The following is a 25,584-nucleotide window of genomic DNA, read 5'->3' as shown; positions in this document are numbered from 1 at the left end:
CTTGTTGATGGTTTTTGTGGTAAAAAAAGCAAAATAAAAGAAATAATCTTTGTCGCAAAGTAGTTTTGTCCTAAGATTTTCTTGTCCTGAGATTGCTACCGGAAAATTCATTGCTATTAGCTCCACACACTAAGCCTATAATCTCCCGCTTTCAAAACTGAATCCTCAGGGGCCAGCCCGGTGGTATAGTGGTTAAGTTTGCACACTCCACTTTGGTGGCCTGGGGTTCACTGGTTCCATCCAAGGCATGGACCTATGCACTGCTTATCAAGCCATGCTGTGGCAGGCGTCCCATATATAAAGTAGAGGAAGATGGGCACCGATGTTAGCTCAGGGCCAGTCTTCCTTAGCAAAAAGAGGAGGATTGGCGGCAGATGTTAGCTCAGGTCTAATCTTCCTCAAAAAAACCCCCAGAAAACCTGAATCCTCAGCCATAAAAGGGTGCTGTGATCCACAGGCAGCAGTTCGGGGAGCCTTTGGCGGAGGTAACTCAATCCTCATACTGTCCTATCTGTGAAACTTAGTGAGAGGAGCAGGAGTAGGGATGCATGTTTCTGGGACTCCTCCCTGGGGCTACTTGCAGATTCCTAGTATTACCAATAAGGTTTTAATTGGCTCAGGATGCTGAAATCTATTGTGTTTTATTTTCAGTCTTTGGGGGAAAGTGGGCAACCATAATGCCATACTTCCATGGATTTGTGTTGCCAGGGTGGCAGCGTGTGTAACTAATAACTCCTGTTTCAGAGCCATGGAAAAAAGTTGAGTATCTAACCACTTTCAAGAGAATGATTCCTGAAAAATGAATAATTTTCTGAAAGAGCATCATGTTTCATGGAATTACCTCTCCATGCTCTTGTCTGTTCTTGGACCGTGTGCTCAAAGGGCTCAGAGCAATCACATTCTCTCTTAACATGAGAGTAAACATAGCATCTCTCCTATGCTCCAAAAAAGATTCCTTCCTTGGGTTTAAGACAACTCTGTCTCCTCTCCACAATGGAGAGAATATGGTTCAGAATAATGGCCTTATTTACAATAATTAATTTAAAAACTGATATCTTTAGAACTAAGTTATCTGTGTATATGCGGCTGATCACTTTTTACTCTTTAGCCAGTTGACACATGCCATTTGTAAGCTTGTTGAACGACGAAGAAAGTTAAAGCCGTGGAGGAAAGAAAGGAAAAAAGTGGCAGCACAGACTGTCTGTGATGGAGATATTAAGATTCTTGTCAGAATACTGAGGGCTTATAATATTCCTACCAGGAAAACAACAGTTAGTAGGTAAGGAAATACGCACCAATTTTTAGGGTTGCAGAAGATCTATCTTAAATTTAAATTTCTGTACTGTTCTATTTGTAAAACCGTCACTGCCATGTATTAAGTTTTTCAGAAGTTTGAGATACCCAAAGTAACTTTCACACATATATTTTTGGGTACTATCAAATAAATGTCTTTTGTCCCTATTCTGAATATTGAAAACACGTGAAGCTCCTGCTGCCACCTGCGCTATTCTCTGCCCCTGGCCCCTCTCAGGACTGGAAGTAGAAAACTGGAGAGAGTAGGCTCTGTTTTGGACTTGTCATTTTAGGTGACTTCTGCAAAAATCAGATCTTACCCATCTCTCCTGTGGGCACTCAGTGGGCTGTTGTGTGAAATAAGGACATATTAAAATCACCATCATTTTCTATAATCATCAATTTGTAAAAGAAAGAATAATGTTAACACCAAAAATAGGAAGGATATAATATCGAAGTATCACCTGGCTTACTTTTCTCCGTTTGCTGAGGACGAGTGAAAACTTTGTCGTAGACTGGATATAGTGCGTAGTTCAGCATTTAGGAGCCACTCTCCCACAGCAGTGGTTATCAAATATTTAGCTGTAACCACCTGTGATATGAAGATCCAGAGCAAACTCTGTAAGATCCAGGGTAACTGAATTACGTATCTCCTTAAGCATAGGCAGAAAGCTACCCTCTTCCACCAATATTAAAATTAATTAAAGTGTATGTTTCTATATTGTTTTTCCTGAAGAGCCTTGGATATGCCAACTTATTTGATGTCACCAATGTCTCACCTCAGACATAAAGAAACAATCCAATCAGTAGCCTCAGATGAGATCTTAAATGAGGTAAGTATTTAACACTTCTATAAACTTGCATTTTGATTATGTTGGCCCTCAATTGCAAGAGGCTTCTAATTGGTCTCTCCATCTCTAATCTCTTGGGCTTCCAGTGTACTTTCGATAACACGGTTGAAGGTGCTCTTTATAAAATGTAATTATAGCCGTTTCATTCCCTGCTCTGCTGTTCTCAGGCTCTGTAGAATAGGGTACAAATTCCTCCTTAGAATGCCTACAAAAGTCCATAATGATCTGGTCCTTAACTGCCAGTCAGTCACATCTCTCTCCATCCCACAGCAGTCTCATATCATACTACTGCTTGTTCTAGAAGGCTTCTGTGCATGCCCTTTCCTTTGCCTGGAATGGCCTCCTCACAGCTCCATGTTATTGGCCATATGAACTATTAGTTAATGTTTCAAAGCTCAAGCAGGGGCTGGCCCCGTGGCCGAGGGGTTAAGTTCACGCACTCCACTGCGGGCGGCCCAGTGTTTCGTTGGTTCGAATCCTGGGCGCAGACGTGGCACTGCTCATCAAACCACGCTAAGGCAGCGTCCCACATGCCACAACTAGAAGGACCCACAACGAAGAATATACAGCTACGTACTGGGGGGCTTTGGGGAGAAAAAGGAAAAAAATAAAATCTTTAAAAAAATTTAAAAAAAGCCCAAGCAATATTTTCTCCAATCCTTGTCCTCACCTCAGAAAGTTCATCATTTCCTCTCCTGAGTAGCTATTATACCTTGAATATATTTCTTTTATTGCTCACATTTCATCACCAATTATTTGTTTACCTGTTTATTTTCCCGATAGACTATAAAATCCTTAAAGGAAAGTTCCGTTTATCTTTGGATCCTAGAAAAGCACCAGATATTGAATAGGACCAATAAATGTTTATTAAATGAGTGAATGAATCATGGGTGTTTGAAAAACCAGAAAAAGTCAGCCATCCAGTTGTTGGCCAGTAACAAGTAATTTCCTAGTCTTCTACCTGTTATCAACTATATAAAATATTACAAAAATCTAGTCAGTGTTTATTAATGTGTTTCAGGATACTGTACACCCTTTTGTGGAAGTTTCCTTTCAACACACTGTGTACCAAACCAGTACTGCAAGTGGATCTCATCCATGCTGGAACGAAGAAATTAAAGTAGATTTTATGTAAGTTGGAATCTGTTTTTCCTTAGCTCCTAAAAAAAGAGCAATAACAAAATTATTTTCTTAAGCCATTTATGGAAAATAATGATTGAGATAGGTTTTATTTTTTCATCTTTTTAATTATGAAATATTTCTAACATAGATATTAATATATATAATGTATACATAAATGTAGGTTCTGAGGAAAAATAATGAAATGAATTCCTGTGTACCTACCATCCAGCTTAAAAAATAGAATATTACCAATGCATTTGATGGCCCCTCTGTGCCAATACCTAATTGTTTTCCCTTTCCTTCCCCCCCGAGGTAACAACCATGGATTTGTGTTTATCATTCCCTCTCTTCCTTTATGATTTTCATAAAATCATATGTATTATTTACTTGTGGATGTTTTTCCACCTTATATAAATTGAATCATCTTTTGTATTCTTTACTCAATTATTCTGAGCGTCATCCATGTAGGTACTTGTGGCTCTTCTTCCCTCCCTCGCTCCCTCCCTCCTTCCCTTGCTTACTCCCTCCCTCCCTCCCTTTCTTCTCCCTCCCTTCCTTTATTTTCACTTCTCCATAGTATTCCAATGTATTAAAATGCCATAATTTATTTATACTTTGTCCTGTTGATGCACATTTGGCTTGTTTTAATGTTTTGCTACTACAGATAATGTTGCTCTGAACATTCTTGTCTTCTGGAGCACACGTGCAAGAGTTTCTTTTTAAGACTGTATCTTCCAACCTTTTTTGTGCACTAGAATCACCTGTCGGTCTTCTTGGAACAGATTGCTGGGCCCCCCTCCACAGTTTCTAATTCAGTAGGTCTGAGGAAGAGCCTGATAATCCCATTTCTAACAAGTTCCCAGGTGTTGCTGATGTTACTGGTCAGGGAACACTTTGAGAACGTCTGCTCTGGGATATACGTCTGGGACGGGAATTGCTAGGTTGTAGTTGAATTCAGCTTCAGGTTTACTAGATAACACCAAAGTGTTTTCTAAAGTGTTTGAACTGATATACACTCCCAACAGCAGTATATGAAAGTTCCTATTGTGCCATATCTTCAATAATATTTCTTATTTTTAAAATTATTTTTTCTAATATGGTGGATCTAAAATGATATTCTCCTTGTAGTTTAGTTTACATCCTCTGATTTCTAATGTGACTGAGTTTCTTTTTTATTTCCATCCTTTAAAAAGCGACAGACTTTCTTTTAAGAGCAGTTTTAGGGTCGCTGTGAAATTGGGCAGAAAGGGCAGAGAGTTCTCATATACCCTTTCCTCACAACATACACACACAGCCTCCCTCGACATCAGTGTGGTAGACTTGTTACAAGCGATGGACTAATGTTGACAAATTGTCAACCAAAGTCCACAGTTTACATTAGGGTTCGCTCTTTGTGTTGTATATTCTGTGGTTTTTGACATATGTGTAAGGACATGTATACACCACTATAGTATCATACAGCAGTTTCACTGCCCTAAAAATGCCTTGTGCTTCACCTGTTTATCCCTTCATCCTTATTCTGGAACCACTGGCAACCACTGATATTTTTACTGCCTCCATAGTTTTGCCTTCTCCAAGATGTTGTTGCCTTATTCAGGGTTCTCCAGAGAAACAGAACCAAATAGGATGTGTGTGTGTCTGTCTGTCTCCCTCTCTCTCCCTCTCCCCTTACTCTCTCATATATAGTAATAATAAATAGCTAGTAATAATAAATAGTAAATAGTAATTAGCCTTGTGAGTTCTGCTTTGGAGGAGAAATTGTGGTGAAATTTGAGGAAAGTTTGAGTAGAATACAAAATGGAAGGTAATGCAGGACTTCAGTTATTTAAGGGATATACTAAGTTGAAATACTCAAAAATGTCTTGAGGATGACAGTTATCATTTCTCTTGCTATGTATATAGCACCAATTCCTTAAAATAAATCTCTCTCATATGTATATAATGTAAGCCTTAGAGATCTTCTGTACAACATTATAATTGTAGTCAACAATAATATGTATAGTCAACAATGATAACATATTGTACACTTCTTTACTCTTTTTTTTTTTTTTTGAGGAAGATTAGCCCTGAGCTAACATCTGCTGCCAATCCTCCTCTTTTTGTTGAGGAAGACTGTCCCTGAGCTAACATCCATGCCCATCTTCCTCTACTTTATATGTGGGACACCTACCACAGCATGGCTTGCCAAGCAGTGCCATGTTCGCACCCGAGATCCAAACCGGCAAACCCCGGGCTGCCAAAGCGGAACATGCGCACTTAACCGCTGTGCCACTGGGCCAGCCCCACACTTCCTTACTCTTAAATCGATTTTGAGTTGATTTTTGTCTCTGGTGTAAGATAAGGGTTCAATTTGATTCTTTTGGATGTAGATAGTTTTACTGACACCATTTGTTGAAGATTATCCTTCCACATTGTGTATTCTTGGCACCCTTGTCAAAGATTAGTTGACCTGACATAGATGCAGGGATTTATGTCTGGGCCGTTTGTTCTGTTCCATGGGTTTGTATGTCTGTCTTTATGCCAGTACCATGCTGTTTTGGTTACTGTAGCTTTGTAATATATTTTGAAATCAGGAAGTGTGATACCTCCAGCTTTGTTCTTTCTCAGGATTCATATTTGATGCTAAAGCAGTATAAATAGGTTTCTGTTACTGGAAATAAAGTGTACTGATCAAGGCAAATTTGAAATGTAGAACTTAAAATTGTTCTCTAAGTTCAAATAGCAGTTTTCACTTGTCACTTCCTGTACATCTTTGGCTCTCACTGGGGTGAAGGAAATATAAGGAATTGTCAGTCACATCTGTTATCAAAGTCCTTTCTCTTTTCTTGATGCCCTTTCCCCCTTCTCCTGCCAATTCTGTTCAGCTCCTTCGATTTTTGCAGATCACATGGTTCCTGACTTTGCTTGGTTCTTTAATACATCGCTCTGACTTTTTAACTCCTAAATTTCTCCTAGTTCTTGAATACCAACCTTTTAGTCCCTGGACCTTAGGCTTCTTGTGTTGCTTTTCCTTCCAGCATCTGTGTTCTTGACCTTGGCTCTTCGTGAGCGGGTCCTGATTCCCAGGATGAAACAATCTGTCTATTCCCTTCAACCTCCAGCTACTCTCTTCCCTACAAGATTATATAAAAAAAGTACTGGTTATAGGCTCTAACCAGGAAGCTCCATAGTTATTCAGTCACTTTCCAAGCAAACTAACAGCTTTGAGGGCCCAGATGCAAGCTGTGGGAGCACAGAACCTCCAACCACCAGTACCTTCTCCAGTCGTTCCTTGCTTTGACAGAATCCCACCACTCTCACACCTATCCTGCTGAAGGAAATTATCTGTACTACATGAACATTCATGTCCCAGCCACCACTCCTCAACATGAAGGCCTCGAGACCCTAATCAGGATTTGCAAGGAAAGAGAGACCCTGTTTATACCATTATTTTAACTTGGGAGGAAAAAACCAAATAGACCAGTATACCTTGGAATTTTGTTAGCTTAGATGCTATGGATACTTCTACTGTTAGCAGAAATCAGTTCTTTTCTTCCAGATTCAACACAGGCTCAATTGTATTTTCAGAGTTTTGGGCCAGAGATCTTAAACAGATACCCTTGTTATTTGGCCACCTGTCTAGACCTTATACTTGTTGCTTTGCCTTGTTCTCTGACATTTGCTTACCTGACCTTTTTACTCTTTCTGTGTGAAGGGAAATATTGATTGAAAGGAAAATATATTATATTATATTATTTAATGTTAAGTAATTAGTATATAAATTATTAGTATACTAGGTCACTAGACACATTTAGAGTACAAGCAAGGGTTCAGCTAAGGCAAAATCATTCAGCTACCACTTTTTATTGCCTCAGATACAAGAGCTCTATCCCCCAGTCCACGTGACATTCTAGTGAGTAAAAACCACATGCAAATGGGATAGATAGTAATAGTAAATAAATAGTAAATAGTAATTAACCTTGTGAACTCTACTTTGGAGGAGAAATTATGATGAAATTTGAGGAAAGTTTGAGTAGATACACAATACAAGACAATGCAGGACTTGAATGATTTAAAGAATAAACTAAGTTGACATACTGAAAAATGTCTTGAGGATGACAGTTATCATTTCTCCTGCTAGCATAGTGTTGTAAGTATACATTGCCCCCGCTGTCCTGCCTCAGGTCATTGCAAATGAAAGGGAACTCTTGAAGGAGCACGGCAGGGAAGTCACCTTCTCACTTAGAAATATAAGGAAGCTTCAACTTAAAACTGTTCTCTAAACTCAACTAACATTTTTCAGTTGTCACTGTCTGTAGATCTCAGAAAGTTATACAAACTGTTGGAGATCCTTTGAAATAGTATGGTTGCTTGCTTAAGCATCAAACTTCAACAAATAATGTCAGTGGTAATTGGTATAGTGAAAAGAGCTTCACCTTTAGAGTCAGTCAGAACTGGGTTCAGATTAGGGCTCAGGCACTTGGGGTGGCATTACCTTAAGCAGGTTATTTAACTTCTCTGAGCTGTTGGAAGTTTGGTTAAAATCCAGTGCACAAGCTGGAGCTGAGAGTGGAAGTTCGTTGCTTGTAATATACTATACTATCCTTCCAGCTACCTTCAAAAATGTATCCAATCAAGTAAGCCATCAGCAGACAGCTTGCAAAATGAAATGCGCTCCACTATCCCAATTTCTGGTTAGAAAAAATAAATGTGGGAAAGAGGATAAGCTCCATGGTTAAACAGTCATTCTTTTAGCTGAGAGCTAAAAAGCAGTTTAACTGTGTGTGTGAAATACCAGAAACTAGCAGAATTTAAGATAATTGGAAAGTCTTAATGCACTACACTACAGATAATTTATTCGCAATGGATGGCTGTAGTGAAATGTGTAGCTGCTTCACATTTAAACATTTTTATTTTTCTTGCAAATTACCTTAAGAGAGATATAAGATAAACTACAAAGAACATACTGGCTTCAATGAAAGATAGCAGTCGTCTTCAAAGTACATAGCTTTTTCTTAGCTTACACTTTATAAAAAAAAAGGAACACAAGTAATTTTATAGTCCTTTATGAATAATGCTCTAATAAAATAAATTAAGCATTTAAATATGTTTTTCTTATTTACAGCTCGCCAGGACGTGATTATAGCTTCTCAAGCTTATCTAAAATAAAAGATAACATTTATATCAACATTTTTGATGAAATGATTGTTGAAAAACATGAGGTAAAGTAGAATAATTATAATAATCAATGTTGAAATAATTCTAAGGTCAGACTGAAGTCTAGTAACATATTTGTAAATTTGCTTTTAGATGCAATATGTCCATTTTTTAAACAGGATTTGGGGCAACTTGAAGTTAAATCAGACGTATAACAAGTCACTTCAAAACTAACAGAGATAAACCACCTATAGGAAGAGGAGGGGTAAATATACTAAGAATTTGGGAGAAGCAGATTTCTGCAATTGAACATTACATTTAAGTGAGCTTCCCAGCAGCCAAGAAAGAAAGATAAACAAAAATGGATTATATATTTCTCATTGTCTGTACAAAAAAATATACCACTTCTACAAAAGAGATGAAATTATTCCTAGGACAAAACCCAGTTCTGTTCAATAAAATTTTAAAAATTACTGAATGTCTTCCTCATAGATAAATGAAAGTTCCTGACACAATGCCTGGTGCCATAGCAAGCTCTAAGAGAATTGTCAGTTTCTTTTCTACTGAACTTGGCACTAAGTATAAAGGTGCATATCCATTATACCTCCTCTCTCGGGGCTCTCATTAAATGCTTTAATGTAAAGGTTTATCAAATTCTATGGCAATACTATCAAAGCAGCAATTAATTCTACCTGTAGGGACTGGGGATGAGAATCAAAAAAGTCAAACTAGACCTTGAAGCATGATTCAGGAAAGTGCCTTCTATAAGAACTACTGAGAAACGAAAGGCAATGTCTTCCAACCCAGTTTTCCAGGAGATACAGACAGATAGTCTTATCAAAACATTTCCATCAACTCTTGATAAAGGCTGAGGGTACAATATTAAACAGTAATTGGTGATGGCTATTCTCCAAGGAGTTAAACCGAGTAGTTTTCTGATTATCTAAACTGATAGTGGGTAGAGCTTGGAAAACCCAAAAGAACTCCTAACAGACTTTCTCTCTCAAAAGTTAATTATTTCAATGATCAGTTTGGCCAGAATTGAAATAGCAGTCGATTAACAGTTAAATTCTTGCAAGTGCTTTGTGTTGTTTTTCACTGAAATCCATATGCTTTAGGTATCAGACTTACATGTGACAACTTAGGCATGCTGTTTAGAAAAAGAAAGGGCCTGGCTTATATTCTTGCCCTCTTGTCATGGATTTGGTTGCAAGGTAACTGTGGGCCAAAACATTCCATTTTCTCATAAGAGACCAGAGCTAGGCTGAACCCTGAGATGACCACCCAGTTGAAAGAAGGTTTTGGTCTGTCATTGACCTATGATATTCGTTAGAAAACAGTTTCTTCCCATGCCGCAATTTTCCTCTCTTTTCTGTGTGTTTTTTCTTCCTGCTATCAACTATTTCTTACTTCCTGTGTGTCTCCCCTTCATTAGTTTCTTGCTAGCAGGAAGCTGAGGACTTGGAAGTCTTACAGACGTGTGGCCTATATTTAGCACTGGGCATGAAAGAGCTGGACTGAACTGCGTTTGGAGCTCACAAAGCAAGCCCAGGGCACAGCTCCAGATTTGGAGCGTATGTTTACTGAAACTGTAACAAAAATCCTGATGGTCACAAAAAGAACTTAAACTAATCTGATACTTGGTTGTTGGTTTAAATGTGGTTTTTTTCTTTTTTAATTTGAGGAAGGTTAGCCCTGAGCTAACATCCATGCCCGTCTTCCTCTACTTTATATGTGGGACGCCTGCCACAGCATGGCTTGCCAAGCGGTGCCATGTCCGCACCTGGGATCCGAACCAGCGAACCCCGGGCTGCTGAAGCGGAACGAGCAAACTTAACTGCTGTGCCACCAGGCTGGCCCCCTAAATGTTTTATTTAAAAAAGAAAAATTAGTTATTTTCAAGATTTTAAAATTCATTAGCATATAATTGTTCAGCAGTTTGTTATAATTTTTGACCTGCTATTATCTACCCTCTTCTTATTTCTAACTTTATCCAAGTGTGTTTTTCTATTTTTTCTGATTTAATTTGGAAGAGATTTGCCTATTTTTTAAAGAACCAATATAGAAGTTGATCTTAAATTCCACTCTTCTTGTGTTTTCTATTCGTTTATTTCAGCTTGTATTTTTGTTGTTCTTTCTCCTGATTTCCTTGAGACTATAATTTTTGTACTTAGTTTGGCCAAATGAGTTAAATGTCTAGTTTGTTCAGTCTCTCTCTCTCATAAATAATGAAAACATTTTAAGACTATGAATTTATCTCTAAAAACATCTTAGACTGTATCTTTTATAGTATTAGGTTACTTATTATTTTCATTTTTTATTTTCTATATGTTTTTATTATGTTTATATTTTCCTTGACCTCATAGTTATGTAATATTATGCTTTTACTTTTTCAAATGTTTGAGTGACTTTAGTGTAAACTTTGATTTTAAATTCTAGTTTTATTACATTGTAACCAAAGTGGCTTTGTAGTTTTTAATAATTGGTGCTGTGATTTTTGAAAAAAAAAACCCTTGAAAATGTTTTATTTCTGAGGTTTAATTTTAACTGTATGCTTCTTCTAGAGTTTACAAACCACTTCAGGTAAGTTTAGATTATTCAGATGCAAGAAACTCAACCCTAGATTGCTTAATTAAATTTGTATTGACAAACTTATTCTGGTAAACATTTTGCTTTCTATCCAAGGGAAAATAAATAGTAGCAACAACAGGCTAAAATGGAAAGAATGCCAGTGCTTCAGATCAAGAAACTGGATATTGTTAGCATCACCCCAGAAGCCTCTTTTGTGCTCTTTCCAAGTCACTTCCTCCCCAAGAGTAACTAGTATCTTAATTTCTAACAGCATAGATTGGGTATTGCTTATTTTTGAACTTTGTATGATTGAAATCTCATACAGTATGCGTCCGTTTGTGAATGGCTTATTTCTCTCTACATTGTGTTTCTGGGAGTCATCTGGAATGTTGCATTTAGCAATAGTTCATTGATTCTCATTGCTGTATAGTACATTATTGTAGGAATATATAGCAACTTTTTAATGCATCTATTGTTGATAGATAATTTGCTTCTTTCTAGTTATTGGCTCTGACAAATAATACTGATATAAATATACTTGTACATGTCTTCAGGAAATATACCTATGCACTTCCATTGGACTTGTACTTAGGAGTGAAATTACTAGCTCTTAGATTGTGTATATGCTCAGCTTTAGCAGTTTAATGCCAAACAGTCTAAAATGGTTGTGTCAATTTATACTTCCACCAGCAGTTTATGAGGGTTCTAGTTGCTCCACATCCTTGCCGTTACCTGGCATTGTCTGATTTTTTCATTTCAGCCATATTGATGAAAGTGTAGTCATATCACCTTGTGGTTTTAATTTGCATTTTCATGATAACTAATGAAACGGAGCACCGTTTTCTATGTTTATTCGCGATTTTGATATCCTTTTTTCTGAAAGATCTGTTCAAGTATTTTGCTCATTTTTCCACTGATTTATAACAGTTCCTTGTATAGTCCAGATATGAGTATTGTCAGATATGCATAATATTTTTCCCACTCTGGCTTGTCTTTTTTGCTTTCTTCATACATCTTTGGATGAAAAGAAAATCTTGATTTAATATAGTACAGTACAGTGAATGGTGGTGCCTTTTTGGTCCTCTTTAAGAAATATTTGCCCACTTAAAATCATGAAGATATTATCCTGTGGTTGCTTCTAAAAACTGTATCATTTTACCTTTCATGTTTAGATCTAAAACCCAAATGGAATTGATTTTTGTGTGTCTGTGAGGTAGAGGGTCAAGATTTACTTTTCTCCCATAAGGATCTTCAGTTGACCCAGCACCATTTATAGAAAGGATCATCCCTTCCCCCACTTCCCTACAAAGTTACCCTTTGTTATAATTCTGGTAACTGTATAAATGTGTTTTATTTCTGGACTCTCTATTCTGTTCTGTTGGCCTATTCATCTGTCCTTGCATTGATACCACACTGTCTTGATTACTAAAGCTTTGCTATAAATCTTGATATCTAGAAATCTAAATCTTTGAGCTTTGTTTTTCTTCCTTAAGATTGCTTTGGCTGTTCTTAGCCCTTTGCATTTCTATATAAATATTAGAATCAGCTTGTAGTTTTCGAAAACAAGACAAAATCTGCTAGGATTTTTATTAGGATGGATTGAATATATACATCAATTTGATTAGAATTGACATCTTTACAATATTGATCTTTCCAATCCACATACATGGTATATGTCTCCTCTCCTTCTTTAATTATCTCTGTATTAGTCAGGGTTCTCCAGTGAAACAGAACCAATAGGATATATAGAGATATATAAAAGAAAATTTATTATGGGAATTGGCTCACGGGATTATGGAGGCTGAGATATACCGCAATATGCCGTCTGCAAACTGGAGAGCCAGGAAAGCTGGTGGAGTAATTCAGTCCAAGTTCAAAGGCCTGAGAACAAGGAGATTGCTAGTCTAAGTCCCAGAATCTGAAGCCCCCAAGAACCAGGAGCTTCAGTGTCCAAGGGTAGGAGAAGATGCATGTCATAGCTCAAGAAGAGAGAGGATTTGTCCTTCCTCCGCCTTTTTGTTGTATTTTCCTGTCCTCAGAGGATTGGATGATTCCGCCCACGTTGGTGAGGGTGATCTTCTTTAATCAGTCTGTTGATTCAAGTGCTAATGTTTTTGGAAACACCCTCACAGACACACCCAGAAATAATGTTTTGCAAGCTATCTGGGCATCCCTTAGCTCAGTCAAGTTGATGCATAAAATTAACCAACACAATCTTCTTTTCCCAGTTTGCAGCATGATGGGGCTTAAGCATGGTCTATAATCAATTGTAATATTCTAAACAGACCAAAATAATAAATTTCTCTTTCCACACAGATGGTTGGCCTCTTGTTTACTTCTTTAATTACAAGGTCATAGAATTATAAGGCATATTTGGACGAAGGCTAAAGTAGGGATAGGAAAGAAAGGAAATCAAACCAATCTTGCAAATCTGAAATTCCCATAATAAAGGTGACTAGCACCTTGGGAAAAATAAACTAGCATAAAAAAGGTAACTACCAAGCAATCAGAATTGGTCTATCAGTGCAATCATTTCTCAAAAGAGAGATCTTTCTTAGGAACCGATCTGGGCTCAGAAGACTGCTTGTTAGATCAGAGAAACCTGAATTACATGGTTTTAAGGGCTTAAGTTGAGATAGCCTCGTGGCTCACCTTTTTCCAATAGGCATACCATGCGGTTAAATTACTTAGCCATGTCAACAAACCTGCATCTTTTTGATTGTGTTATGTCAACCATAAAACTTCATCTCCTTTTCTGATTGACCTAGCATCCATGATGCTAATCTCCTCTTTGAATGAGTCATCATTATTTCAATGTATTTTCACTACCATTTAACATCTTTAAAATGTTGTTAATGGTGGTGATGTCTTTGGGAGTTGAGTTAAGGTAATTTTCATTCTTTTCTCTGTATTCTTTAGTGTATTTTCAAAGTTTGCTATACTGAGCATATCTGCTATAATAAAAGTATATACATTAAAAATGTTTTACATTGTTTATTAACATAAAGGAAGACATCTTAATTTACATAAGAAGAAGCCTTTCCCTGACAAGGCAGCCTTCTTGGAGCCATGGTTGGGAGTTCTTTATCATTTGGGCCCCTAGTACACAGTTCATTTCACCAAGCCATTAGTCCCAACTCTATGGTTGACAATTAACGTATAAAGCTGTTACTCCTAATAACAAGATAAGGGAGCCTATTGGGCAAAGTGGGTTGCACCCTAAGAAATCACATCCCAGGACAAAAATTAAAGATTTTTTTCAGTAATTCAGATATTTGTTATTTATGTCTTTAAAAAGCAAAAAGTGCACAAATGCTCTTTGGATGGGGATAACATAGAAATGTATTTATACATTTCAATATATAAAAGTAATGAATGCATGAAGATTGGTTCATGTGTTTCTTTGTGAGTTCAGAGCAAACCCCACCCCCCCACCCCCGTCACATCCAGACTCCACCTTGCCCCATGGCCACCACTGCAGTGTTGGTGGAAGTGATACTGGCCCTGATATCATTTCCCCTACATTAAACCCAGCATATATATAAGCACCCTTTCCCTGCTTACTCCCTGGCTCCAGAATCCACTGTCTGCCATGGAGACAAATAGCCAGGGTCACCCACCTGGATTCCTTATCATCTCCTTCTCCCTGCAAACAGCATCCCAAGGCTGAATGCAGGCTGGTGGAAAAGCTGGGACCACCAAGGCCACTGACTCCCCCCACCTCTCTACAAACAGCCGCATTCCTCACACACCTTTAGAACCTCCCATCTTTCAGGGAGACGAGATGAAATGAGACAAATTTGAGGGCTCGCTCTCATCTCCCAGGTGATATCACCTGAAATAAAAACCCTTTCTTTGCCATAAGCCTGGCGTTCCAGTTTTTATTTGGCCCCCCTTGTGTGGCAGGTAAAGAACCTGTTTGTAGGCGGTAACAGAAGCACCACTCTCAGGGGTCTCAATCCACACTGTCTTTGCGTGTTGAAGGGATTATTTTGATTTGCAAGATGATAGAGATATACAACATCTCACAAATATCTCAGATTTATTTAAAAGCCCTAATCATTAGGGGTCAAACCGATCACAGCAGGAGCCCCACTTCAACAATTTAACCATCCGAGTGACTGGCCCTGCTTCAACTTATGCCAATATGTTGCAGATTAAGCATATGTTATAGCTCAAGAATATTAAGTCTTGTTTTTATCATTTGCTATAAACAATTCCTGTATTAATAGATTCCTTAGCTATTGCTGCATATATAATTCACATTGATGGTCTTAAAATTCTTTCACTGCTTCTCAGAAACAATGCATAGAGAACTTATTTTAAAGTGAACCCCAATAGAGGTGTAATCTATATCCTGAGACAAGGTAGATCTAGGAAGCCTGCAGTGTCCCTGGGACCTGGGGTGGAAAGATTAATGCAGTTGAGGTCACATCAGTCAGAAGTCCAAGACCTTAATTGCTACAAAAACTACCCAAGTGTACCTGTTACCTTTTCGATTAGAGCCACACAGTCCACCTTGCTTAGCTCTGTTGTTGCTGGTCAGCCTCTGGATTTAAGACCCTTCTAGTATCCCCTGATAAGCGGAAGGGATAACTTGTCAAGTGCAGAGTTATAAGGAACCCCACATGTCTAAAGGCAATAGTTATGAGCTGAAGTCAGGAATCAGGGCTGTTGGTGGCTTTTATTCAAACTTCAGCCCTTCCCAGCTGCAGGTAAACAGCAGGGAGAGCAGAAGGAGAAAGAGATCAGATAAGATGTGGGAGCATTTACTTTTGCAAGGTCTTTACATTTCTAACCTTGACCATCTACAAGTGGCTTATTAGCTGTATTTCTTTAATTTCTTAATTGTTGCTCTAGATTTTACAATATATTCTTTACCACAATCTATCTTTGTGTATTATACCACTTCACATATAGTGTAAGAACATGATATTAACACTTCCCTATCCCCCTTCTGTGCTTTCTGTTAGTAGCATTATGCATTTTAGTTATACCTATGTATTAACTCCACAAGAGGTCATTATTTTTGCTTTAAATAGTCAATTATCTTTTAAAAAAATTAAAAAGTGAGAAAAAATATCTTTTGCCCTTTGGGTTTTTTTTAGAAAGAGAGAATAATTTTTTATACTTACATGCAAGTTTTTGAAGTTATTCATCACATGATATAAAGTAATTAATAGAAAAATTATTTATTTAAATAGAATGACTGTTTCAAGAGCTGCAGTGGTCATTCATATATAAGAAAGAATTGGCTTGGATCCATTGTCTTCCCTTTCTCTGCTCTTCTGCAACAATCTGAGGTAATAGAAAATGATTCTTTGCTAATTATTCTGTGTTTTTACCTCTGGCTGATAGAAACACTTACCGTTGTCTTTGAATCAGATTCTGTGACTGGCAGGTTGGTAGGTCAGTTAAAATGATCCTGTATATGAGAGCTCCTGGGGTGTTGGAGTGTTTGAAGGTTTTAGCTCTCTATAGAACAGGAGATGCCCACAAATTTATTTCTTATGTCTTCTGAGTATTCATTCGTAAAGAATAGGACAGCTAGGGGCTGGCCCCGTGGCCAAGTGGTTAAGTTCGTGTGCTGCACTTTGGCGGCCCAGGGTTTCGGCGGTTCGGATCCCGGGCACGGACATGGCAACCACTCATCAGGTCACACTGAGGTGGCATCCCACATAGCACAACAAGAAGGACCCACAACTAGAATATACAACTATATCCTGGGGGGGGGGGGGTTGGGGGGAAGACAAAGAAGGGAAAAAAAAGGAAGATTGGCAACAGATGTTAGCTCAGGTGCCAATCTTAAAAAAAATAAGACAGCTAGACTTAGGTTTTAAAGCAACATTTATATTTGTATATAATAGTTTTATAGCACCAGATTCACAAATGTTGTGATTAATGATGTTGCTTTGTAACCATGAGTTCCAGGAGTTTCAGCTCCTCAGCATTGTTATTGATAATGCTGATGTGGATGATTGCACCTGTCTCTGTGATACCCCCAGAAGGCTCTGCTGTTGGGTTGTTTAGCAAGAATATGCCTACATAATCAGCAAAATATTAAAAGCCCAGCCTAGACTCCATTTTGGGCTTTGTTACTTACTTACAGAGCTATCCTAGATACAGAAGATTCAGAAATGGATTTTCTGCCTCAAGGAGTTCACTGTCCGTAGAAGAAAACTAACATTTCAGTACAACATGATAATGCTGTAGTGCTTTGATAGGGGCATGAAATAGGTACTATGAGAACGTGCAGTAGGGAGTACCTTACTCTTCCTGGATTGGAGGGATTTGTGGGGGTTGGTGTTCAGAAGGCTTGGGAGTGGGTAAGAGGAGAATGAAAGGTCAGGGAAGTATTTACAGAGGTGATAACTTTTGAATCAAGTCCCTAAAGATGAGTTGGTCAAGCAAACTCACGCATTTGATTCCGAAGGAATCATGTGTGTCTCAGTTAGCCCTGCATTCGGCCGTATGCAACAGAAAACCTGATTAGCAGTGGGTGAGGTTAAGAGGTCTAGTTATCTCACCTAAAAAGAAGTCTAGATGCCAGTGCAGCAGCTCAAGAATATCATCAAGGATCCAAGCTCCTTTTGTCTTTCTGTTCTGGTGCTTATTATATGGCTTTCGTCCTCATAATTGCAAATTGTTCACTGCACTTCCAACCTCACATTCCTGTTGCAGACAGGAGGAGGTAAAACAGAGACTTCCCCCAGAAAACCCTGTCAGACTTCTTACCTTTTATTTATGTGACTTGGCTGCTACATGGCTGTCATGTTGCCATCTAAAACTGTTGGTAAGAAAGGAGGAGAGAATGGATATTAGGAAGGAGAGTAGAAATGTCTGCAAAATATGCATTCACAGGAAGTCATGAGGGAGCATTTTGCAGATGTAAGTGCTGCAAATAAAGAGCAATAGAGACTTAAGCTGTTGGAAGTACAGGGCTTCCTACATTTGTAAATCCCTGAGGCTGTCTCTCAGTCTCAGGCCAGACTCTAGGAAAGAGAGGTAGTTAAGAATGTGAGCTTCAAAGGTGGGCAAACCTGGGCTGTAATTCTGGCTTCACTACTCATTAGATGTGTGATCTTGTACAAATTACTTAAGTCCTCTGAGCCCTAATTTCCTCATCTATGGAGATAAGAGCAGTATGTACCTTATTAAATGATATGATCTATATGAAGCACTTGGCACAGTGCCTTGCACATAATAAGGGCTCAATAATTATTAGCTATTGTTAATAGTTATTATTATTGTAAATTATCTTGTCCCTCCTAACACATACACACACAAGATCTCTCCTCTTGTGGACCTCTGAGTTGTTACATTTTTTTTTTTCTACACCCAGTGCAAAATGTAACGTGGTCTTTTAGCCTCTTCCCTGAGCTTGAAGTAGATTGTCTAAGAGCTTTTATCACTCTGGTACAGTAACTTGCTTCCTCATTTCATCCCTTTCTTATTCCTGCCCTCTCCACACAGTACGTATTAGACAGGGACCCAGGGTGTCAAAGGGCCTGTGAACAGCTCGCCATGGAGAAGCTGATCATCCTTGTACAAGTGTATATTAGTAGAACCAACTCGTACCTTTGCAAGCCTGTTTCCTCCTATGGAGAAGACTGAGCTGGGCTGTACTATATTTGACTGATGTTTATTTTCATCACGTAGAATCTATTATATTGATATGTTCTTTCAGGTTAGTGGAACATTTCAAGTAAATATTCCACCAGTTTTGCTTGGGTATACTTGGAGTAAGACTTATGTGTCTCCTAAAGAAGATTATAATGGGCAGAATTTAAGAGAATGTGCCTTCTTAAATATTTTTGCTACCATTGAACCTCAAATATCGTATGTCACCTGTAATCCAGAACTAGACAAGGTAAGTTTTACAGTGAGTTATTTTTATATACACTATCAAAGAAGTGAAAACTATTTTAAAAACTAGTAATAATTTCGAAACTGGCAAAAATGAACATTGGTTCTTGATATTTTCCTGTAGGAACAATATGATACGATGTTGAAATATTTTAAACTTGATTCTAGTTTTCAGATCAAATAGATGTTTTGGAGAGAGCACGGATTTTTAAGAGAAATTGTAAGGCACTGTTTCCCAAGCGAAGAATCATAACTACGGTTTTTAATGATGAAGGGATACAGATCTTAGTAACAAGATATATCAAGGCATTAAATCCACCTCAACAACTCCTGGATATATTTCTTCATGATTCGAATGCAACACTTGTAAGTTATATTTATTTCAGTAGCTTTGTGGAGATATAATTGATATACCATGTATTTCACCCATCTAAAGTGTGCAAATCAGTGGTTTTTAGTATATTCACAGAGTTGTGCAACCATCACTACAGTACATTTTAGAACATTTTCATCAGTCTAAATTTACATTTATTTTAACTTGTTTACTTTTTTTATATTAACTTTGAGTATAACTTTCTTACTAAAATTGTTTTACCTTCAAAGACAGTTTCCTGAGAGAGAAACCATCTGTGTTGCAATCTGTCCTCCTGAGCCCCAGATGAAAGAAAACGTTTCTCCCTGATCCCCTTCTTTTCTGCCCAGTTGGACTGGAGGGTCACTGTTGCCACACCAGTCACAAGACTACAATAGCTTTCCAACTTTTCTACCAAACTTTGAAGAACGACAGAAAAATTCCTTTGACTTCTAGGCAAAATAAAAGGTTATGTTCTTAAACGGGTTCTGTCCTTCTAAGGATTGCTTCTTGTTGTATGTGGGAATGAAGAAACTATGTTCTATTTTGCTCTGTAAACCACCAGCATAACACTTCCCACCCCATCTCTCTGTGGCTTTGTGCACATCTATTTACCAGCTGACAAAAGAGACACTCAAAATTTAATTTCATATAAAATGAAACTTTATTCATTATAGACTCAAAAAGAGGACATAGCTCCTTCCATTTTGAGAAAGGAAAATATGAAATCAGAAATATAATGCTCCCCCTGAAAAAGAAAATAAGCTTTGATTAAAGGATGTCTATGAAGAATCACTTATGCCTTTTATTTATTCAGGTTTGATCAAGTCTTTTGGCTTTCCTCAGAACATTTATATTATTTGTCCATTGAAGCTCCGTTAGGTGAATTCTTGAAGCTAAAATCAAAAGCCCTAATTTAGGTTGCCTTTTCCTACACTCTGCTTTTCCGTCATGGGTTTCTTCCTGCCTTTGTTTCCTGCCACCCAAAGTCCAAGGACATAGTAATGCTCTTAGATTTCTTTCAGAGACAATCTTTGTCTTTTTAAAAAAATATAAATCCCAGCTCCTTTGCTTACCAAGGATTGTGAACTATGTTTAGTTAATTGCATGAGTCAGAAACATGACCAGTGTAGGTGGTCATAACAGTATATAAATGGTGGCTATTGTAAATCAGTGAAAATGTTAGTGAACTTTCTGTGTTAATTCATTTTTTATTTGTATCCCTTCCTCCTTTCCTCCTTTAGTCTGAGTCCTTGTCTCCAGACCTGTAGGGGGAACAATCCACAGTATAACTTCTGTTGTTTGAGAAAGCAGACCACCAAAATCTACTTGCTGCTTATATTAACAAAAATAACCCTGATAGGCTTTGAACCTAGAAGCAAATCAAACTTTTGCCATTCTTCATCTTTGTTCAATTTTTTAACAGTTATGTTTTAAAGGATATATGTAATATATCATGTTTAAAATTTTAATAATTTATTACAATGAAATGTAGTGGTTAACAGGCATGCTCTGGAGTCAGGCTAACCTGGGCTTATTCCCAGAGACCCCATATATTGTGTTAGCTGTGTGACCCTGGGCAAGTTGTCTTAGCACTCTAAGCTTGTTTCCTCCTCTGTAAAACAAAAATAATAATAGTATGTACTTCATAGGCTTGTAGGATACACTAAATGTGATGATAACGCATGTGAAGTACTGTGCTTAGTGATGGGCATATAATATGCACTCAATAAATGTCAGTTAATATTATTCTAGGACCTCATTGCTCGCTTTGTATCTTTGATTCCTATTATGCCTGATACACTGGATGAAAATGATGGTTTTGATATATGGATGACATCAGAGGTAACAAATTACATTTTATAATTAAAAAGTATAGTATTTATTGCTTGCTTTAAAAAAAAAAAAGATTGGTACCTGAGCTAATGACTGTTGCCAATCTTCTTTCTTTTTTTTTCTTCCCAAATCCCCCCCCAGTACATAGTTGCATATTTCAGTTGTGGTCCTTCTAGTTGTAGCATGTGGGATACTGCCTCAGCGTGGCCTGATGAGAGGCGCCGTGTCTGCGCCCAGGATCCAAACCGGCGAAACCCTGGGCCGCCAAAGCGGAGCGCACGAACTTAACCACTGGACCATGGAGCCAGCCCCTACTTGCTTTTTTCTAAAAGAAAGCTTTTAAGAAAATATTATGCACTTACGTAGTACATTGCCTTGTGAAATTTGAAAGCATTTGATAATTTAGTACATCATTTTCAGCGCTATAAGAATTCATAGAAATAATTCTTAAAGACCAAAAATCTTACTCAACATTATAATTGATAGCTCATTAATATTTTGAGTCGACAGGAATTCCAGGAGTATAATATGACATTCTTCAGAGAGCAATATGGCTTGTCACTGTCAGACCTGAAGTCTAGGGCAAATACCACCACTTCCCAGCAGCTTTCCCCAGTCTCCCCATGTCTGAATGAAGAGCTTGTATAGCAGTGTTCTTCCTTAGCACTCGGATTAAAATTCTCCTTAGACTGGTTGCCAAATAACAAACAGGCCCCATGCAATATTTGGAACGTATACTAAAAAATTATTTGTTTAGGGGCCAGCCTGGTGGTGCAGCAGTTAAGTGCACATGTTCCGCTTCGGCAGCCCGCAGTTTGCAGGTTCTGATCCCGGGTGCGGACCTATGCACCATTTGTCAAGCCATGCTGTGGCAGGTGTCCCACATAAAATAGAGGAAGATGGGCACGGATGTTAGCTCAGGGCCAGTCTTCCTCAGCAAAAAGAGGAGGATTGGCAGCATATGTTAGCTCAGGGCTAATCTTCCTCAAAAAAAAAAAAAAAACCCCAAAACAAACAAACAAAAAATTATTTGTTTATCTGAAATCCAAATTTAACTGGGCACCTATTTTTCCCCCCAAATCTGGCAACTCTAATTAGAATACTTCTTCCATTCCACCTTAAATTATATTTAGTTGCGTATATATTGACCCCATACCCTTACTCTGTACATATACATCCCAAGTTTAATTTCTTTGACTGAAGAGGCAGACTTGATTATTATTTATGTTTATATTCATCACTTGTACACTGATTTAAATTTAGCAAGCATTCGATAAATATTTTTAATTGGAAAATGCTAGTATGGTGGGAGCCTAAGAGAGGGACACTTTCCATCTGGAATTAATAGTCCTGTTGCTTTTCTAGAATGTTTTAGAGGCTCGATTTGAGCTGAAATGGATTTAGGGGGCACAGGGCTAACTTAATAGGTCAACTGCCCTGCCTTCTGTTAAGTGGGAACAAGGAAGACACAAACATGGGGTCCCAGTGATTCAGTGATTCAAATCTGGTAGGACTCCAAAAGGTGTGATTAACTCTAGACTTTTGAGACTCTCTGAATTAATCAGAATATGTTCAGGGGTATTATGATCCTGCCGAACATTAAAAGACAGCCTCCAAAATAGCTAAAAATAACCATAAAAATAACCATTCAGGCAAATACTAGTACTCCCAAGTCCCCGCCCCCGCCTCCCCCCATCCAAACAGTACCCATAATCAAGAGGTTACAGTAGGCATGGGATTCCTCTTGGCTAATGTCTTCCCATTGACATGAACTCATTGGCCATGGAATGCCTACGAGTGTGTGACTAATTAAATTGTCACAAGACAGGAGTTATTTTCTCCTACCTAACATAGTCTTTGAAATCGAAGAAACCTTGGTTCAATTCCTGCTTCAACCGCTTAATAGCTGGGTGACCTAAGATAAGTTGTTTAGCTTCTGTGGACCTCAGTTTCCTTGTCTGTGTCATACAGGGGTTTTGAAAGGATAACATATACAACGTATCTAGATGAAACTCAGTACATTAGTTACCTACTCTTATTCATTCCCTCTTCCTCTTGTGAAATCCAGTCAGGGGAACCTCCTTGGCTTGACACTGAAGACTGCTCACATTCTCCCCTTCACTCTTTTGTTCACACTTCTCTTTCAGAGGAGTCAAGTTACCATCCACCTTAACCTCCATCCCTCACCATCATGTTCAGCTGGTGTGTACTGATGTGGCCATATCAGTTGTTAAAACATTGAAATACTTCCATATTGATTGGCAAATAGTCACTGCCATGACTGAGGTCCCCCTCCCCAATCTCCCTGGCCCCCACAACCCTTTCTCTGAGACTATAATGAACTGGAAAGCACATGTCCCATCTAAATGGTGCAGCTGCTACCAAGCAACAACAGATTATTGCCATATGAATATCTGGGCCCATATATGTTGTTAGAGCTTTTGATTTTTCAAGAGAAGCCAGAAATCCAGAATTTTATATGAGATCTTCCAATTTTTAAAAACATTCCAGGGGCCAAATAAAACATACCTCTCGTCTAGAACTATAGACCACCAGTCTGCCACCTCTGCTGTGCTTTTCTCCTCCTGTTACAACTGCTTCACCAGTCACCCTATATTTGATTACACCCAGCACAGCTGTTCAGCTCTTTCAGTTGAAGAAGTTTCAATCACTCATCCTGATTGGGCTCCAACTCAGATCTCTTCCTCTCTTTGAGATGAGAGCACTATATTGATATAAGACAGAGTATAGCTCCAGTGACCAAAGGATCCCCTCCTCCAAAATACTGAGATGTCCTATCAGATGAGGTTTTTAAAATGCCAGTCCGTATGTCCCTTTTTGCCTAGGACAGTTTAATATTTGTCCTAAACAAAAATGTCCCATTTTGGATAAATCATTTGGTCACTTACACAGTATCCACACTAATTGTCCTTTGAAAAAGATGACCCCTGTGTTCCAAGTTAATATTCTCTCCTTCTAATGCCCCAGTGTTTTATCCAGCAAAAGGTACCAGAGCTTTCAGCTTTGCAGTCATCTTAGCGACCTGGTAAAAAATATGTGTGCTTGAAACTGGAGGAAGTAGAGGGGCTCTAAATCTGTTGGATGCTTGCATTACTCATCGTTCTTTTCCTTTTTTCTCTGTTCTTTTGCTTTGTTTTGCCTTAGCGCTGCATCAGCTTGGCTATTGGAAACAAGGAGGAGCATGCCATACTTCTCTGTAATTTCTTTCTGTATTTTGGAAAGAAAGCTTTGGTCCTCCTGGGAACCTCAATGTTGGAAGTAAGTGCTGGAGTTAATATTTAAATAGTGTAAACAAGACTAATCAGCTTTCAGCTGCATGATTAAAAGACTTCAACCCCAGGCTTCCATCTTTTCACAAGCTAGGTAGGGAATTTCATGGGCAAAAACTTATTTAGGAGAATAATGTTGGTTCATCAAAATTTCTGCAATGTAAAGAATGACTTCCTTTTGTTTTTCTTCTTTGTAAAATAGTACTAGTGCTACATCGGGGGGTTACTAGAAATATTAAATTACATGATAAATATGTGGCAGTGATAGCAGCACCTGGTTCAAGGCACGTAATAAACGGTGGTGGTGGTGGTGGTGGTGGTGTGGCTCACAGTAGTAGCTGGAGTGGTTGTTAACCATCGTCACCACCGGCATCTTTATATGTTTCTAATACTGTATTTTAAGATCCTGAAGAAATACTTCTCCCTATTCTCCACTGTTCAGTTCTCAGTTGTACAAGAAGTGGGCCAGAAATTAAATTTTGCCTACCTGAAATTTTTACAACTTAATAGTATGTTCCTGAGTTTATACCTCCAGAAAGCTGTCTTCTTTTGGGCTGTTTCTATTTCTACCACAAATATCTTGATAAGTATCAAAATTTCCAGCTTGGTTTATGGTTTTTGTCATGGTCACTTATTTCTCTACATTCCCTTGGCAAAGCTTATTATTTCTGTCATGTTTGTTAACTAAAAGCCTGTGGTTAATTTCCCCCGTATGATTCCCCCACTGTAGTTTTAAGTGCCACTAGATGGCAGTAATCAGTCAACAATAGTTCAACAAACGTTGCATTTGTACCTGTAACTCACACAGTGGGTGGCAGCCCTCAGCTGTGTGGTTGAGGCGAAGCCTCCTCTTTACTGTAGAGAAGATGAACACGGTGACAAAGAGCAAGGCTCTGGAGTTAGGGAGACCAGGCTGCACAGCACAGTTAAGAATATGGGTTTGGGGGTCAGAGAGGGTTTTAAAACCCAGCAATGCCGTTTACTAGATGTATGATTGCAGCCTTGTTTACTTCTCTGAGCCTCAGCTGTCTCCTCCACAAACAGCAATATACCCTTTACTCTTACCCTGGACAAGCCCCATACCCTCTGATTCTTCATCTGAAAGATGGACATAATCATCATCCCTACCTCACAGAATTTGGAGTGAATGAAAGTGAGAAAATTAGTGTGAATGCTGAGAATGCTGAGTACAGTACCTGATGTACATAAATACTCAATAAATGTTAAATAGTCTTTTTATTGTTTCCTGAAATTTTTATTCTTTGCT

General features: G+C 38.3%; 1 protein-coding gene across 16 annotated transcripts in view; it reads left to right on the top strand.

Annotated features, from left to right (window-relative positions):
• Positions 1–25,584, top strand: part of CC2D2B (coiled-coil and C2 domain containing 2B) — a 103,030-nt gene that overhangs the window by 65,733 nt on the left and 11,713 nt on the right. For 14 of the 16 annotated variants that reach the window (XM_023641842.2, XM_023641863.2, XM_023641813.2 and 11 more), the window contains 9 exons: positions 1,109–1,279; positions 2,030–2,126; positions 3,166–3,275; positions 8,371–8,467; positions 16,178–16,276; positions 18,661–18,843; positions 19,008–19,205; positions 20,947–21,036; positions 24,193–24,306. In XM_023641842.2, the coding sequence (XP_023497610.1) occupies positions 1,109–1,279; positions 2,030–2,126; positions 3,166–3,275; positions 8,371–8,467; positions 16,178–16,276; positions 18,661–18,843; positions 19,008–19,205; positions 20,947–21,036; positions 24,193–24,306 (1,159 nt within the window). The remainder of the gene's footprint in view (positions 1–1,108; positions 1,280–2,029; positions 2,127–3,165; positions 3,276–8,370; positions 8,468–16,177; positions 16,277–18,660; positions 18,844–19,007; positions 19,206–20,946; positions 21,037–24,192; positions 24,307–25,584) is intronic. The other 2 variants (XM_023641837.2, XM_070223695.1) reach the window with 1 other exon arrangement.

The sequence above is a fragment of the Equus caballus genome, chromosome 1 (assembly GCF_041296265.1).
Source record: "Equus caballus isolate H_3958 breed thoroughbred chromosome 1, TB-T2T, whole genome shotgun sequence".
Classification (NCBI taxonomy): domain Eukaryota; kingdom Metazoa; phylum Chordata; class Mammalia; order Perissodactyla; family Equidae; genus Equus; species Equus caballus.
The sequence above is the reverse complement of the archived record's forward strand: the minus strand, read 5'-3'. Positions and strand labels throughout refer to the sequence as shown.